The sequence below is a fragment of the Polyodon spathula genome, chromosome 16, assembly GCF_017654505.1.
Source record: "Polyodon spathula isolate WHYD16114869_AA chromosome 16, ASM1765450v1, whole genome shotgun sequence".
Lineage (NCBI taxonomy): Eukaryota > Metazoa > Chordata > Actinopteri > Acipenseriformes > Polyodontidae > Polyodon > Polyodon spathula.
The window spans coordinates 32,595,752-32,612,389 of record NC_054549.1 but is presented as its reverse complement, the minus strand read 5'-3'; the positions used below and the strand labels follow the sequence as shown (position 1 = coordinate 32,612,389).

General features: G+C 37.6%; 1 protein-coding gene across 1 annotated transcript in view; it reads right to left on the bottom strand.

The window, feature by feature from the left end:
* Positions 1 to 16,638, bottom strand: part of LOC121329342 (membrane-associated guanylate kinase, WW and PDZ domain-containing protein 1-like) — a 140,763-nt gene that overhangs the window by 62,149 nt on the left and 61,976 nt on the right. The window contains exon 2 of the mRNA XM_041274900.1: positions 11,966 to 12,082. Within this exon, the coding sequence (XP_041130834.1) occupies positions 11,966 to 12,082 (117 nt within the window). The remainder of the gene's footprint in view (positions 1 to 11,965; positions 12,083 to 16,638) is intronic.

The window sequence follows — 16,638 nt, the reverse complement described above, 5'->3', positions numbered from 1 at the left end:
CTTTTTCGCTACTACCTTGAATGATTCTTCACCATTCTCAGTAGTAGCGGTATTATCCTCCGAACCCGTCAGTGACAGGCTGCGGCTGGGTCTCTTTGTGCGAGGCCGTGGTGTTGGTGGTTCTGCTCCGGTTTCCTTCTGGATCGCCTCCTCCTCGGTCAGCACGGGCTCGCTCTGCGGCTGCGCTGGGGGAGCCGACTCTTCCTCCCGCTCACCCCCAACACCCCCGACTTCCTCCCCGCCAGCATCGCCCTGATCCTGCCCTGTCTCCGCTCTAGCCTCCTTTCTCGGGCAGGCTTTTCTCTGGTGTCCCTGTTCTCTACAGTAAAAACATCTCATCGTTTCGGAACTGACAAAAACTACACAATTCATCCCTTCCACGTTAAAATTCCAGGCAACATTAATGACTTGGTTAGGATCATTTAGTAAGACAAACGCCTGCCTTCTAAACGACATGACGTGCCTAACACTGTTATTTTTGCACCCCAGCGGGATTCCCTTAATCGGGGACACCAGTTTACCAAAACGAGCTAAATTCTTTTCTAATTGCTCATTTTTTAAAAACGGAGGCACATTAGAAATAATAACTTTCGTAACCGGGGTTACTAGAGGGGAAACCTGAACAAATTCACCTTTCACTGTAAATCCTTCCTCTACCAGCTTGTGTACCAGAGACACCTCCACTAAAAATATTACCAGCGCTTTATTCATTCTTGACGCCGACATAATATTTTCAAACCCCACCACCTCTCCTACTGCCAGCAGGCACTCCTCCACCGAAACCCCGGGGTCAGGCAGGCAACGGACCCCGTGTCGGCGGGTGAGAGCCCCCAGCCCTCCTGAACGAGACCCCATAACGGGATCTCCAAACACCCTCCAAACAAACAAACACACACACACACACCACTAACCTACGAACAAACAAACACACAAAAAGAACAACTAAGTAACGATCAAACTAAAAAAACTAAATAAATAAATAAATAAATATAATAAATAAAAGTTTTAAATTTCCCGGTCCTACCGCACCGGCGTTCCACCTCTCTGCAAGCCCTTCCCACAATCCTCCACGAGAGAGAGAGAGAGAGAGAGAGAGAGAGAGAGAGAGGGGGGAGCTCTCTCTGCTCGTTCAAGCACAATCACAATGAATCTCAACACAACAGGCCATCCTTCACGGCCTTTTACAGTTCTCCATTTTATCCAGCTGAGCCACAGTTTTATTTGCGAACGTTTGAGAAATAATAGAAGGTGGGAAAAAAAAAAAAAACCTACAGGCTACAAGACAAAATTCAATGCCTAATTACCCAGAAACCTTACAAATAATACTACAGGTTTTTTTTCTGTCTTTCAATAAAAGCTCCTTTACCAAAGAAGGATGAGAAAAAAAAAAAAAACCTTTAAACCTTCCATTTAAAGAGCTGGAGACCCAGAAGCAAGAGGCAGGGGGAGGGGGAGGAGGGAGAGAGATAGAAAAAGAGAGCGAGCCGGCATCCTGCACACCTTTCCAAACAGGAGCACAGGCTGAAGATAATGGCCTCAAACAAGCGACAACAGACCATGTTGAGAACTGGATTACTTCATTCAATGCATTAAAAAGGAGTCCCTTTTAGAAATAGCGAATAACAAACAATGCCTCATCACCACAGCTAAATACATCAATGTTCACTGTACAATGGATCTGCATAAGCCTCATGCACTGATGCTTTCCGCTTAATACACCACCACCCCCACCACACATACACACACACACACACACACACACACACACACACACACACACTTATCCAACGAACCACTGAAAAGACATTCACGACAACGAAAAATACCTCATTAAAAAAATGCCTTCTACCTTCTCCTTGCTGAAATCTCAAAATCTGATACAGCACAGCAGCAGGTCGCGTGTGGAAGAATTATTCTCCTGGTTTGCCGTTCATCTCCCCCTCCACCCCCCCAGTTTCATCCATTTGCATCTGAGCAAGCAATGGCAGCTGCCTTTATTATTTTTTTTTTTTATCAAAGCCCACAAGCACAGCAAATTAGTCCTCCTGCCCAGCTTAGAGGCTAAGCCAATGTGAGCTATTAACACTGAAGCGCTTGTCTGAAGCGAGTGTCTCCCTGCCCCTCGGTTCCCCTTGTGCACCCGCCCACCTCCACAGACACACACTCACACACATGCTCCTCTCATAAACAAGGCACTAGGATCACCCTCCCGTGGGTCATGTGACCCTGGCAATCAACACTACAAAAGCAAATGATGGGGCTCCAAAGGATTAGGCCTGAATGGGATTTAGAGATAAAGCTGGCTGGACAGGTCCTGCATGCATACATGCCCATTGCTTCATTTTATTTACTTTACAGTACTTCCAAATAGTACACAGTAGATACTAAACATTTGTCTTTAATTGCTGCTCTTTTAAGTCATATCTAAATAGGTGTGTGTATGGTATAGATTTAACAGTTTTGAAAAACCCAGTTTTATATTGCATATGTAATATGAATTAAGAAATTAAACTGTAAATATCAATCATTTATATTCATAAAGTGTTACCAAGAAATATTTTTTTGCAACACTGCCCTATGCTTTTTAACAGGTATTAGAGAAAGGCAGAGAAAATTACAGGTTAGTACATGATAATTCCTGTAAACCCGGACTGAGAAAAGCAGGATAAGTTGTAATTATGTGTTTAGGTATTCTCCAGACAAAAGTATATGCGTGTTTAGATTTACGTAGCGACTGTTGGGTTTCTCACTTATTTATTTTCTAAATGTTTAATTTAAGCTACAGAGGATGCATTTTCCTGAAAGAGACAAGGTTTTTATTCCCCCCTCTAAAAAAACAGCAGAACTTTTATAGCCTATATCCTAATATTTTTATATTTATAGCCTATGTAATGCAGCGAGAGACAGACAAGGTCACTGGGAATTAAAAAAGCATATTGTTTTTAGCTACTTTACTAAGGAGGCGACAATAAGCAAACCCTATTATAATGTCACTGTAATGACACTAAATAAAGGTAGAATTGCAGCTAATGTTTAGTTTAAGGAAATAAAACCTGAAACCTTTTCAGAGTATTATCAGGTATGATGATAACTGTCTATCTAACTAAACAAGTAGGTCTATTTACAAGCTTGGAAGCAACATTGTAACCCCACCTTATTCAAATCAATTGCAACTCTGTCCTTCTTTAGCAGTGTTTAATTTCTTTATGCACCTCTATTGATATACAGTCAACCGGTCGACTCTGCTCCCCACAGGGATCCTATTTAGTGTCGACTTATCTAAGGTGTCGCGTGAACCATGGGTGCAATGAGCCGTGGTATTAATGTGCATGTAAGTAACAACTCACACGTTTACAGTATTTACAAGTTTATTTTTAGTTAAATGTCCTTATGAAAACGGTTGAAAGAACTGCAGTGAATGGTCAATTACAGTACTGTACAAACTTGGTACAACTTGTATAGTTCGACTGAAAAAAAATTCATAAAACAACTACAGCGTTATTTTTTATGAAAATAATCCAACCACATACTGTGTTGACTATGAATGAATGAATGAACGATCCATTTCCTGTCAGAGGTCAGTCACGTGAAACGACAGTGTCGAGTTATCCACTAGTCTTTAATAGTTTTTATCCCTTCTGCACTGGTAAAAAGTGTCGCATTACGAGTAAAGCCAGGAGTCGAGTTTAAAAAAAAAAAAGAAAAAAAAAGTCAGGATGCATATATTTTATATGGAGAAAATTCAGGACTAAGACTGTCGAATTATCCGAGGCTGACTGTATCGGAAATGAATAGAAGAGGTTCCATTGTCAAATATCACGATGGACAGGACAGTATTAAAAACATTAATAAAATGAATTATCATTTTTATTTATGAATTTCTTGCCTATGCTGTAAATGGAAAAGATAATAATAAAAACGCATGCATTCATATTCATAAGGTAAGTTAGAAAACAAAAACAAAAAGTGAATTTCACACAACTCTGAATTGCAAATCTGACCTACAATTGATACAATAATAAAGCATAGAGCTTTGGATCCTTTATATATATTTTAATGTAGTTTATATTGGTAAAACCATCATTTCAACTTCCTCTTTGTCTTGTCTTATGCAGCTACCAGTATCTTCCATGATGGTGTGCCAAGTTTTATACTGCTGGAGCAACTGTCCTATCCCTGATTGGGTGCAGACAGGATGGAGTGATGCTATGGCCAGTTCACTAGTTCGTCCACTTACATAATAAAATCAAGATAACCTACTTATAAATTTACAGTTTCCACATTTTAAAAGCTTGGCTAGCTGAGGTATGTTATAATATGACCAATATGTATTCTATTCCGCTGGGTACACGGCGGTACTCTTTTTAGATAACCAGCACCAGAACATTTCTATTTTCTTTACAATGCTTGCACACTTTCTACATGCACTCTTTTTGACATGTGTCACTCCTGGTGAAAAATTATTTTGGTGTCTGATCCTTTGGGTATTAAAAACAGTCACTTCACAGCCTACTTTTGGACAGCACAGTTTCTTTCCCAATCTTTCCACCTTATCTGGCTTATTAACACCAGACTTTAAGCTTTGCCAGCGTCTCCAGAGGGACTGCCCAAAGGCCAAAAACTCAACTCCCCACTTCCTTCCCTGATCGCGTGCCCCTAAAAGTAGAACATTGCTATTCATTTCTACTAGGCTGGATGACACAGGTAATAACTGGATCAGGCTGTGTCCCACCAGGCCAAGCAATGAACAGTTTTAAACTGTTCCCAATTTCATTTGAGAACTGTCACGTTTAATGTTATTCTACAAGTATATTTACCCTGTATACATGTACTTCAGAAAGCAAATTTTGTTGACTATAGATTTAGTTTGTATTGTCTAAATGTGGATCACCAGCAATACAAATATATCACACTGTGAGCCAGACAGGCATGCTTCTAAGGTATATCTATAGTGACTGTGTCCCCATATTGTAAACACCTTCAAATAACGCAAATGCAACATTTCTTATGCCTAACAGGTTTTCCCATTTACCACTGTTCTACATAATTTACTGGATAAATAATCTTAAGAATTACAATAAAAAGTGTTGACGGCCACCAGTTACACAAATGCACTCAAAAAGCTGAAAAGCTATTTTGAAAGCTATGTTGGTTTTCCAAGTAATTATGAAGGATTCATAGTGTTAGGTAGCAATTATTATGAAGTAGCGGATGCTGCATCATGTCCAGTTAAAAGAAAACAACTGACTTTCGGAGAGAAAAAATAAGCACTGTAGATCCGGTGACTGTCATTGAAGAGCTGAATTACACATTTAGTCAATTAAAAGAAGCCTGATGCTGAACCATGAGCTCATTAACTAAAGGAAATGTGATAAAGAACAAGGAGCAACAGGGTTCTTCAGGATAGGTGAGAAACGCCAAGAATCAGTGTCAGACAATGGTCTTTATTTAAATAATATATGGAAACGAATTAAGAAAGATGTTAGTAAATAAACACACATTCTCAGACCTGCATCAGGTTATTTCCCTGCTGATCTGGCAATGTTCCACAATTTGGATTTGAAGACAGTTACTCACTGACAAGTATAATATATAGACGTACTGTAGAAACTGTGGAATAATAAGGAGGTGTAACTAAATTATGTGAATCAAAAAAACTTATTTACAGAAACTGCTCATGGCTTATTTGTTTTTATGGGACACTTTGTAATACAAAACACAAATACAACTATTAATAATTAATATTCAATTGTTTGCAGATTAAAGTAAAACTGGTCATTCCATTATACGGCTACCACCATCTTATGTTTGACTTAAGTATTTCCAAAACATTAGGAATATGGTCTACACAGAAAATGCAGTAATGTAAACCCAGAAATCCTTGTTCTTCAAAATGCGTGATAGTGTTTTGAAACAAAACTTAAGCTGAAAGAAAAGTCTTAGTCTAAAAAGGACCAAAAGTTTATTTTTCAATGGCCTATCAAGAGGTTGTAAATAATTCAGCTATTGCCTCTGTAGCTAATAGCTGTGCTCAGCTATTACTAGACAAGATGTATGGGCAATTCAATTAAAATTGAAGAACTTTTTACACTTGTTTTGCCAGTACCAGGGGGCATGTACATCTTTCTGTTCCAAGTCACAATAAATAAGCTCCAGAACAGCAGTAGATTTGCAGTGAGCTGTCCATGACTGTGACGTATTGGTGCCATTCCAATGTATACACATCAGGAAAGCAAAGTCCATTCAAGCATACACCCAGCAATTGAGTCCAGGATTTGTTTTTCACCAGAGAGGCTGTGCTAAGATTCATAGTGAACTGGCTTGAAATCTAATGGCTAATGAAATATTTAAAAATATTTTTGCTTTCCACCATTCCAATGTAGGACTGAGCCTTTCGGTAGAAGAGGGACACCGGGAAGAAATTGTCTGCGCAATGCTTTTGAGCTTTAACTAGTTGGGGGGTCATTTCAGGTACGTCTGATCCTCAGGATACACATGATGAATGCTTAACATAATATTTAGAAAATGAGAATAAAAAAAAGTAAGCACAGGGAACTCAGTATTTTTTGCAGCACAACAGTACACAAGTGTATTTTTGCCTCTTTGAAGATTTCTACCGACAAACACAAATGCTAATTGTTCGCTATATCGATTGACTCATTCTTATACAATACAAATTAATTTCAAATACGCAACCTACAAATTTGGCTTTACAATTCTACACGCACAAATTAATCTAAAATGCTCAACCGATAATATTACTGGATCAGCCATTACAAGAGCATCGTCAGAGGAAAATTAACTATCTGCGGTTGATTATCAGTATTTTTTACCTCGCCAGTTATGCACCATTTAAAAAAATGTAACCAACGAGTCATCCATTTGAAAGTGTATTTAAGCAACCAATTGAAATTAACAGTTCAGACTGGTCTATAGCCTACACAATGCAGCAAAAACCTACTCTTACAGCTATCCAAACACCTGCCACAACTTCATTAGCATGCACCAGAAAATCCTAGCTGTATTTTTCTTTTGGTATTTTTTTGCACAGCTACCTGGGGTGCACATTTCACCTCCCCCCCCCCCCACCCCCCCCCCCCCCCCCTTCACCACCCATTCTCTACAATCTATCATTAGCATCTTTTATTTCTCCACCCTTCCTTGACAGGAACTCTTTTTCATTACTGATTATGTTGTGGAATGCACTTCATTACAATGTAGCTCCCCAATTTCAACCTGCAATGCAGTGGGAAACACAATGCGAGTGCCACGCTTCCTCCCTGCTTTTTGTGAAAAAAAGCCCTTTTGTTCTGCAGGCATCTGGACCAGATCGCCGCCTGTTTGTGCCTGATGACCCTCCCCTCTCCCCCTTCACTGAGCACACCAGTCTCCAGCAGAGTGAAAAGGATGTCTGTGTACCAGTGGGCCTTGTGTAAAGGCTGCTGGATGAATTAGAAAAAAAAAGTACCACGGCCACTAGCCATCTGTCCTTCTGGGTAAGATCTGACTGAACGTGCCTCCTCCCCACCCCCCACCTCTCATCATATAAACCTCAAGCGATTCCTCGACAATACACATATCTAGCTTGCTGTGCATGTATTAAATGCAGTTAGGAAATGGTCTAAAATCTAAAAATGCTCACACTTGCCTGAATCCTCAGAAATACAAGCCAAACTGAAAGATTAATCCTCCCTTTGTGAGCTCCGATCTGAAAGTCGTCTTGAATAATGATCCCTGGCTCTGCAGTCGAGTAAAAATAAAAAAAGAAGAAAAAGCTGCAGGAATCGTAAATGTGTGGGGAAGTAAAGAGGCTTACTTACAACAGAGCGGCTGCCATTCAACAAAAGATCTGAAGTAAAAGAAAAAGCCTTTTAAAAATGGAAATAAAGAGAGAGAGAGAGAGAGAGAGAGCGAGAGAGAGAGAGCGAGAGAGAGCTATTGGGAGGAGGGATGGGGGAGCTCTGGCAGGAGCAGCTAATAGTGCAAAATGAAAAATTCAGCAGACTTTGTCTTTTATATCGCTGGCGACATTTCCAGAACAATGCCCATCTGTACTGGAGCTAGGAACATAAGAAATGCAAATTACATTGCAATAACCGCTTTCTGTGGGGCCTTCAAATACAAGTCTTGGGAATAACAACATTAGCACCTGTTTGAGATATTCACATTCAACAATCACATGAGGATTTAATGTTTTATCTGTAGCAATGTAAACATCTTGTTCCTCCCTCCCCCAATCTCTCTTAAAGTCAGATTCAAAATCAAATCCAAACCTTAGCCACTTAAATCACAGTCAGACTTACACTATAAAAGCATTTGTATTACAGCCAATAATGCTTTTATTCTTGCAGTCTGTTAGGTTTTAAACAAAAATGAAAAAGGTGATAAATTCACTGGTAACACACACAAAAGCAAAGCACTGACAAGTGCCCCTTTGGCAGGAGAATAACCTGCGATGTCAGACTATGCTTGTAAAAGGCCTAGGCTGAGAGATCTCCACAGAGCTGCTCTGACCGTAAATCCTTTTCGCAATCAGCTGATTATGCTATGCTTGTTAACAAGCCGTTATCACTTTTGGTGTTAAAAAAAGATGATGCATATCTGATCAGTTCCCGTCCAGTAACAAAAGCTATGCATAAATTATTAATTTATTTATTTTTTAAATCATGCACACGATAGTTTTTATAATTGAGCTGTATTCAGCTGTTCGCAATGAGATAGACTTGGATCTCTTCCTTAAAATGCAGCTACCCAATTCTGACCATCTCCTGCGAAACCTAATGAATTAAATCAGCAAGCTTGAGCAAAGCCAGCTCGTGATATCGATTGCTTCTTCAATAACAGCTCCAGGGATGTGAAAACATGGGCTTGTGTTAAGGTGCAGAGCACGTAGTGTGGAGTATCAAACCTCAGCACAAGGCCCCTACTACGCCTGTCTGATCTGAAGCTGCCTTGTGCCACCTGCTGCACTCTCTATCCTCTGTCTACATAATAGCATACAGGCACGTGACCACATTTCTACATGGCTAAAGGTGTGGCTTCCTGTCAAAGTGAAACCCATTGATCACTTTCACAAGTTTAATCAATCAGCTTAAAACCCTTGATAAGAGCCCTTTTCATCACTCACTTCTGCAATGGATCCATACCCTCCTTTAAAGGATAGCTTTTTTGTCATGTTTTTTAAATGAGACCAGAAGCAAAAGTCAGTGATGATTCAGTGTACAAATTAGATTATCTTTGCACAATCCACAGTTTGGATCTTAAGGGCTGATTCAAAGTCATTTTTTTCAAATTGAGTTGGAAAAAAAAGACGCCATTTTACACATTACATGCCCCAGCACTGTTGAAAAAACACAGGCATTAACACACTATGGTGGCTAGCCCCGGTATATAATGTATTTAATACTTTATATTTACCCCAATTAGACAATCCTCAGCAAAATGTCATATTTTGTAACTTTAGTACCATAATTTAAAGTCAATATGCTTGAGTTTCAAAGCAACTGCAGAAAGAACATTAAGCATAACACCAAAAAATATAAAAAGAACAGATATAAAATGTCTGCCACAAAGTAACCCATCTGTTATCAGCCTCTCTCCTACATACAAGGCACACATAACCAAGTAGGTCACACCAAGACCGGAACTCGCACTACGTGAAACAACCTCTTACAACACAAAACTAAAGGTTCAGACATAGCTTTTAATAGATCATGCATAATAAAAAGAAGAAAAAAAAAAGTGTACTGTTTTCCCCCAGGGGGTTTCCATATCCCTGCAGTAAATCACAGTATCTCCTAGTAATGTCACTGACCTTTTCACTAAGATCTTTCACTTTGGCCTGAGGCTAAATGTGTGGCAGGTGATTGAAAGTCACTTCCATCTGAGACCTGCTCAGGGTCAAACACAGCCTTAAGGCCTACCATAAACACACACTCACACACACACACAGCAACACTTCTTGAAAGGGAATTTGAAATAATCCATTAGCAGCATCCTGTTAACGAAGGAGTATTACAGAAGAAATCCTCTGAAATGTACAGTTAATGAAGTTGATAGCTTCTTAATTTTTGATCTCATACGAGCTCGGAATAGCTTATCCATTGCAACCCAAGAAGCAGAATTGAGAAGCGGTGTGTTTACACCAAACTGGGGCATTTAAAACGCCTATTGCGACGCAAGGTCACTCAGGCGTGCAGGTTTAACTGACTGGCTACAATTCCACATTTGGTAGTAGGACTGGCTCCTCTGGTTGGCCATAATAAGCAAATTGTATAAATATATGATTGCAATTCTAGTAAGGATTTGAAAACTTGTGGACAAGCGGAAAGTTTGAAAGAAGTGAAGCTGTTTTTATAATCGTTTGAAGTGTGATTAAAATAATCAAATCCCAGTCAATCTAGTTTTTATACAATATAAATGATCAGTAAATGGACCTACACATTGTCTTTTGAAACATTTGCCCCCCAGTCTGACAACGGAACAGTTTCAGTATAACATTGTCAATGAAGTTAAGGTTTATCAATATATATATATATATATATATATATATATATATATATATATATATATATATATATATATATATATATATATATATATATATATATATAATACGTAAAGATAGCATATGGTGTGATCTGGTGATTACAACCATTGTCACACATACATAATAATCAATATTTTAGTCCCTTTGCCTAATGATTTAAAATAACCATTGTCTATTTTAAATTGCTTCCATCTCTCTCTCTCTCTCTATATGCAGGATACACTCGATCTGCAGACAGTCAGTTCAGACATGCTCAATTGCCTTGACCTTTTATGCATTCACGTTAACCACATAAATCACCAGGGAATTGAATTTTCAAAATATAATACACACACACACACACACACATATATATATATATATATATATATATATATATATATATATGATATTATATATAAGATATAATATATATATACGATATAGATTCGTACGTTAAGCATGCACATTTCACGTGCACTAGCGACTACCCCTGCCCCTATAACTTATATCCCTAGCAACAACATGTTATACTGTACTTCAACAAATAATACACTTTCTACTTGGGGTGCTTCTCTGAATAAAATGTTGACTGGTGTATATAAAAAAAGAATGCTAAGCTGCCAAACGGTATACTGCAATGACAATTTGGCATAGATTTGTATTAATTTGTCATTGCATGATTTATTTATGTATTACATTCTTTAATGAGTAAGACAGCTTGAATTCTTTTCCTGAACATACTTTCCCCCACACTTGCATAGTTTCTTGGCCAAGGCGTTAAATTTAGTATGCATTATGACATCATGCAAGTCGAAATAGAATCTCTATGTAATCAACACAATGGTAACAAAATGAAACAGGGCTTTTCTTTTGCTGGTCAGAAACAGAAACAACTTAATTATACAGATTATGTTTTCAACAATAAAGGACCAACAGAACATTTTCTATTTAAAACACATCAGTAGATTATATCATTACTATTTGAGTAAATACAGTGGTTTTAAGAAAATTACCCACACCCTGTGTATAAAGAGCACCCTTGTATATTAGCCTAGCAACTGGTTGTAACAAAGCCTTACAATTGAAGAGACAAGGTTCCCCACTGCTGCTACAGCATATAGAATACTCCAACCCTAAGAACTTGTATACAACACACAACAGCTATATTGCATGTAGAAATTGTAAGAGTGTGCACATTATATTCTGAGAATTACAGTAGGTTTGGAACAATGATGGACATCTTCAAGAAATGTCATTCAAATACCAAATGTAAAATTCTGTTGTTTGTCTGTTTAATTCAGGAACATAAACTCTGATATTCACCTGAATACTAAGTTTTGCCTGCAGCTCAGCAAAAACTGAGTACCTGTCGACACTCAATCCGCAATAAGAAGGAGAAAGAGACAGTGTCTGATAAAAGCTGAGTGTACTTACAAGGCACAGCATGGCGATAAAGGTTATCTCTGATGGTTTGTTGCAGCTCGTGATCTTGGGATGACTTCTGAAACCTCAGGCTTAGATAATGCTTGAGATCCTTGTTGAGTCGGCTGCCTGGAAAACAAACAAACAAACAAACAGAAGCAGCTTTGTTAAAAACTTATTCGGAGAGGTCATGAAATACTGACTGGTGGTAGAGGAGCAAACAACATAATGCAAGATTACTAGTTTGGATGGCAAGGACTCTTCCCTCTGGGGAGGAAACTATCTTCATATTTGTTTCATGCAAAAAATATTAAAGTTTGACTCTTTCTTAAGACTGTGAACTGTATGGAGGAAGTTGCTTTGCCAAGAAAACAGTCTATAGTATACTAAGAATAGATGGGAAAACATCTACATGCAGGAAATACATTGGACTTTATGCAGGGCAGAACAGATTAATCGTTTTAAGTCATGTTACTAGGAATATATATTTTAAAAATTGTATATGAATATCGTGGTCAAATCTGAGTGCTACTGTTTCCCTAACTACAGTAAAACAGTGCGGTAAAACCTTTCATAGAAATCCTCCTTGTTTATGGGAAAGGTAACAGGTGGTTGTCGGTTTAAATTCATAAAACTGACAAAAGGCAACTGTTCTTTAAAGACAGGTGTTCTCCTACAACAGGGGGTCTTGTCTTAACTTGAATTGGAACGCAACCCTATCCTTCTTGCACATAGCAACAGGTCTACCATATAGTGTTACGCTTTTTACACTCACTTTGGAAGAGATTACAATCAGATACAAATGAGTCAAACACACCATGTAAGTAATAAATTACAAAACGTTGCTTCAAACTATCAATATTCAAGCACATTTATTCTTCTATCTACCACAGGGACCCCATTGTATTTGAAACTCAGTCCATTATAACAGTTTTCAAAATTCTCCATCTAACATTCACACTGTTGAATTTCAGAATTCTAAATCAGCTGGATGACTTCTCAAGCAAAAGAAAATCCAATTTTAATAATAATATTCACGTTCTTGACCAGACACTGGTTTAAATATTAACACGCATAATTGTAGTTGAAATAAATAGACATTAAAAATGCTAAATGTAAAAGTGACCTTTGTTTATAAACTTAAACTTTCATTCTTTGGCCCTGGTCGATTATTCATTTAAATTACCCATTTAGTAATAATATGCCTTTTTGGAAGGTTTTACATTATATTATTCCTGATGCCCATTGTTCAGCCTTAGTAATGCACCACCCACTCGATATATCACGGGTGTCTGGGTCCAATATAAATCTGCTATATATCGAGGGCCACAATATAGCGAGAGACCCATAGAAAAACAAACAGGCTAATAACAAATACTGTACAACCATTCCCTCATTTTATCGTGGGTGTCAGGGTTCAATATAAATCCTCTACGTAACATGCTTTTTCTCATTTTTCGTATAAAAAGCAGCACCCCATTTCAATTCATTTAATGAATCTCCCTCTCCTTTCTCAAATGTACAAACCGCTGCATTGAAAGAATCCATTCCCAACACAGGAGGTTTGTTGCTAGGGAGCTGACATCACTGCCCAGTGACTTGTTAGTGCATTTCTTAAAAAAACGCTTCAGCAAGTAGATATTTAATTTGCTTTGCGTTACTGTGAAATACGTCTGTACGTGATAACAGTACGATATTAATGCTTTGTTTTTAATTGTTTTGTATATTTTAGTTTGTGATGTGCAGTACAAAATAAAACGAACAGTAATTGTAAGTGAAATTGTTTATGTATAGTGCAGCTAAGGCATGCACAGTTAGCATGTAAAAATGGGGTGATCCAAAACTGCAGTATAGGGAGGGGCGATACAACGAGGGGTGGGTGTATATACAGTAACCACTGTTACTGTAGATGTAATAATGCAGTAGAACCAAGAAGAAACAGTGATACAATCATATTTTAGTGCTATTTTATAACTGAGTCTATGGAAGATGTAATAACATCCTTCAGACTTTTATTGCTTTTAAGTAAATTATATGTTTTGAGGAGAGTTGGAAAGATTCCTCATGATAGGTTTATGTAAATAAGTAGCATATGTATCGTATAGATCAATTACTTTCATTCCCTGGGGATTTTGTTTCATGCTCTTTCCAGCTGCTGCATATTTGGAGGTGGGGTTGCAAGGGTGTTGACTAGTGAACTCTAGAGACATTCAACAGTTAGGGTACGCATAGGCCATATGCTGGTCACAACAATAAAACTGTGATTTACTGACGTGAACTTTTCTGCATCTGCCAACAGCTATTAACAAAAGGAAAAAAATGGCCAGCACCTTCCGGGTTTTAACCAACTTTATAAGCTGTATGCTCGTCATATTACTGGTCCCACGTGTTTTAACCTAAGATAAAGACATGTCTAATGCTGGTATTCTTAATGATCACTATAGTAATCATGCTTTGAAAGAATCTCCCATCCCCTAATATACATCTTGTCATGACTTTGTACTAACAATAGTTAAATACAAACACCATATGAGAATGCCAATAGTGTTTTTTTTTTTTGTTTTTTTTTTAATTCCAAAGAGATATAATTGTGGAGGTACTCTTTAGATTTGTTTTTTGTTCTGTTCTAAAGAGCTCAATCCAATGTGTGCATACGATTCTTTCAGCCTTAAAAGTAGCCTCTGTTCTGTTAATTGAAGAAAACTTTTAAATGGGCCACTTTTTTTCCCCCCAACAACTTCTGAATTTCCCTATAAACATACATATTCACACCACATTACAGGATTCTATAAGTTGTCTTAACAGAATTACATTTTTCTTATTTATTACAAATCATTACATATGATTTGTAAACTGCTCTCTAAGTGTGATATGTTTTATTATCATTATTTGTTGTCTACCTTAAGCTTTCTAATTTATTTTTTTTGTCTAAAAATTGCACACTGTTTGCAGGTATTACTCACTGCACATAAACAACTCTTACCTGCCTACAAATCTACTGCCTCCTTAACTGGCCCAACCTCACTTGAGGCACAGTAGTATGACAATGCTTCTACAAATACAGACAAAACAAAATACCTAGTTCTCAGTTATATGAAAAAATAAATAAATACATAAATAAAATACAATAATTATCGATCAATGACTTGGTTTTCAACAATCAGTCAGGTTGGAATAAGAAAGCTATTGTTTCCAGATGGCACTCGCATTTGAAATGGACGAAGAAATAAATTGCATTGAACCACATTGCACAAGCGGGCTTTCAAAGGAATAATAATAAATATGGCAATAGACCAGCTCATATAAAATTAATGAAAAACACCAGCACACAGCATTTGCCCCAGACTCCAAGGTACAGTATTAAAAAGCACTTGAGTTCTACTTTCTAGCTCAAAACTAGTAATGGTTAATGAACAGGATTGCTTGTACTTCCATCAGCAACAGAAATGTCCTACACATTAGACTGAATAAAAAAATGACCTTTACTTAGACAAAAACAACAGCACATTTAAAGCTTACAGATGAAAACTGTATGGAAGTTTTAATGTTATTAATTCATCTGCAGTAAACCCAGAATAACAAAAGGCTCAAGATTTGGGAGAATCATTAGGTAGTAAAATGTGACTAAATGTGTAATAACTGAATTAGTGTGAAATAATAATAATAATAATAATAATAATAATAATAATAATAATAATAATAATAATAATTTCAATTACAATAACAGAGTTTATGGGCATACACACCACTTACGATAAAGGTAATGCTTGTTGTACATTTATCGAAGTTTCTGTTTTCCCGCTCCAGCAGCGGTTTGTACAATAACCGCATTGTGTTTGTGCGGATGCACAGGGGCACCCTATGAAGTGCTGTACAATCTTGGGCACTGGTTAGTGCTATTGAATGGTTTCTGGCAGATTGCCACCTTCATTACCTCATCACATGGAGATATAAATTGACTGTGAAAGACACCCAGTGAGCTTGTCAAAGCGTTGTGTATTTTACGTTACTTTCTAAGCCAACTATTATGCCCTATGTACATTTTACTTCACGAGAAAGTGCAATGAATGCATCCAGTTTGTGAATAAGGAGGATATAAATTTTGTAATACCCAGACCTAGCCCATAGAGCTGTACACCGTACTGCATGCTAATGGTTCGATTCACACAGATTCGCGTGTTGATAGCAAAAAAAAAAAAAAAAAACACCAAAGAAATGATTACTAGCTATCTTATTTTTTGCAGTCTTTTGTGTATACCAAGTATAATGACAAGCAGATAAAACATGTTGACTGTACATGAGCTTTGCATTCTTATTCAAAATATTTTTTAAATAACGATGACGACTCAGAGAACACTTTTGACTGCTACACTTAGTGAATGTAATTCTGATGGTTTGGTTTGAATTGTTTTTGACTAGTAATTGCTACATTTCACTTGGCTTCTTGGTAATTGGAAGATAAAAGCCAAATGTCAAACTGGCATTTTTAATGCTAGCAGGGCTTCAGAGGCCCTGTGGCTCCTGAGATGTTCTTGTTTTTGTGTTTGTTCTTGCTCTACTGCTCTGAACTGTCAGCAGTACAGGAACCAGGTGGGAATTGCCTAGACGCCCTGAGAATTGCCATTCAAAGAGCAATTTAAAGCATTTTTAAAACCCCCAATACAGTACAGTATGTTAGGTCACAA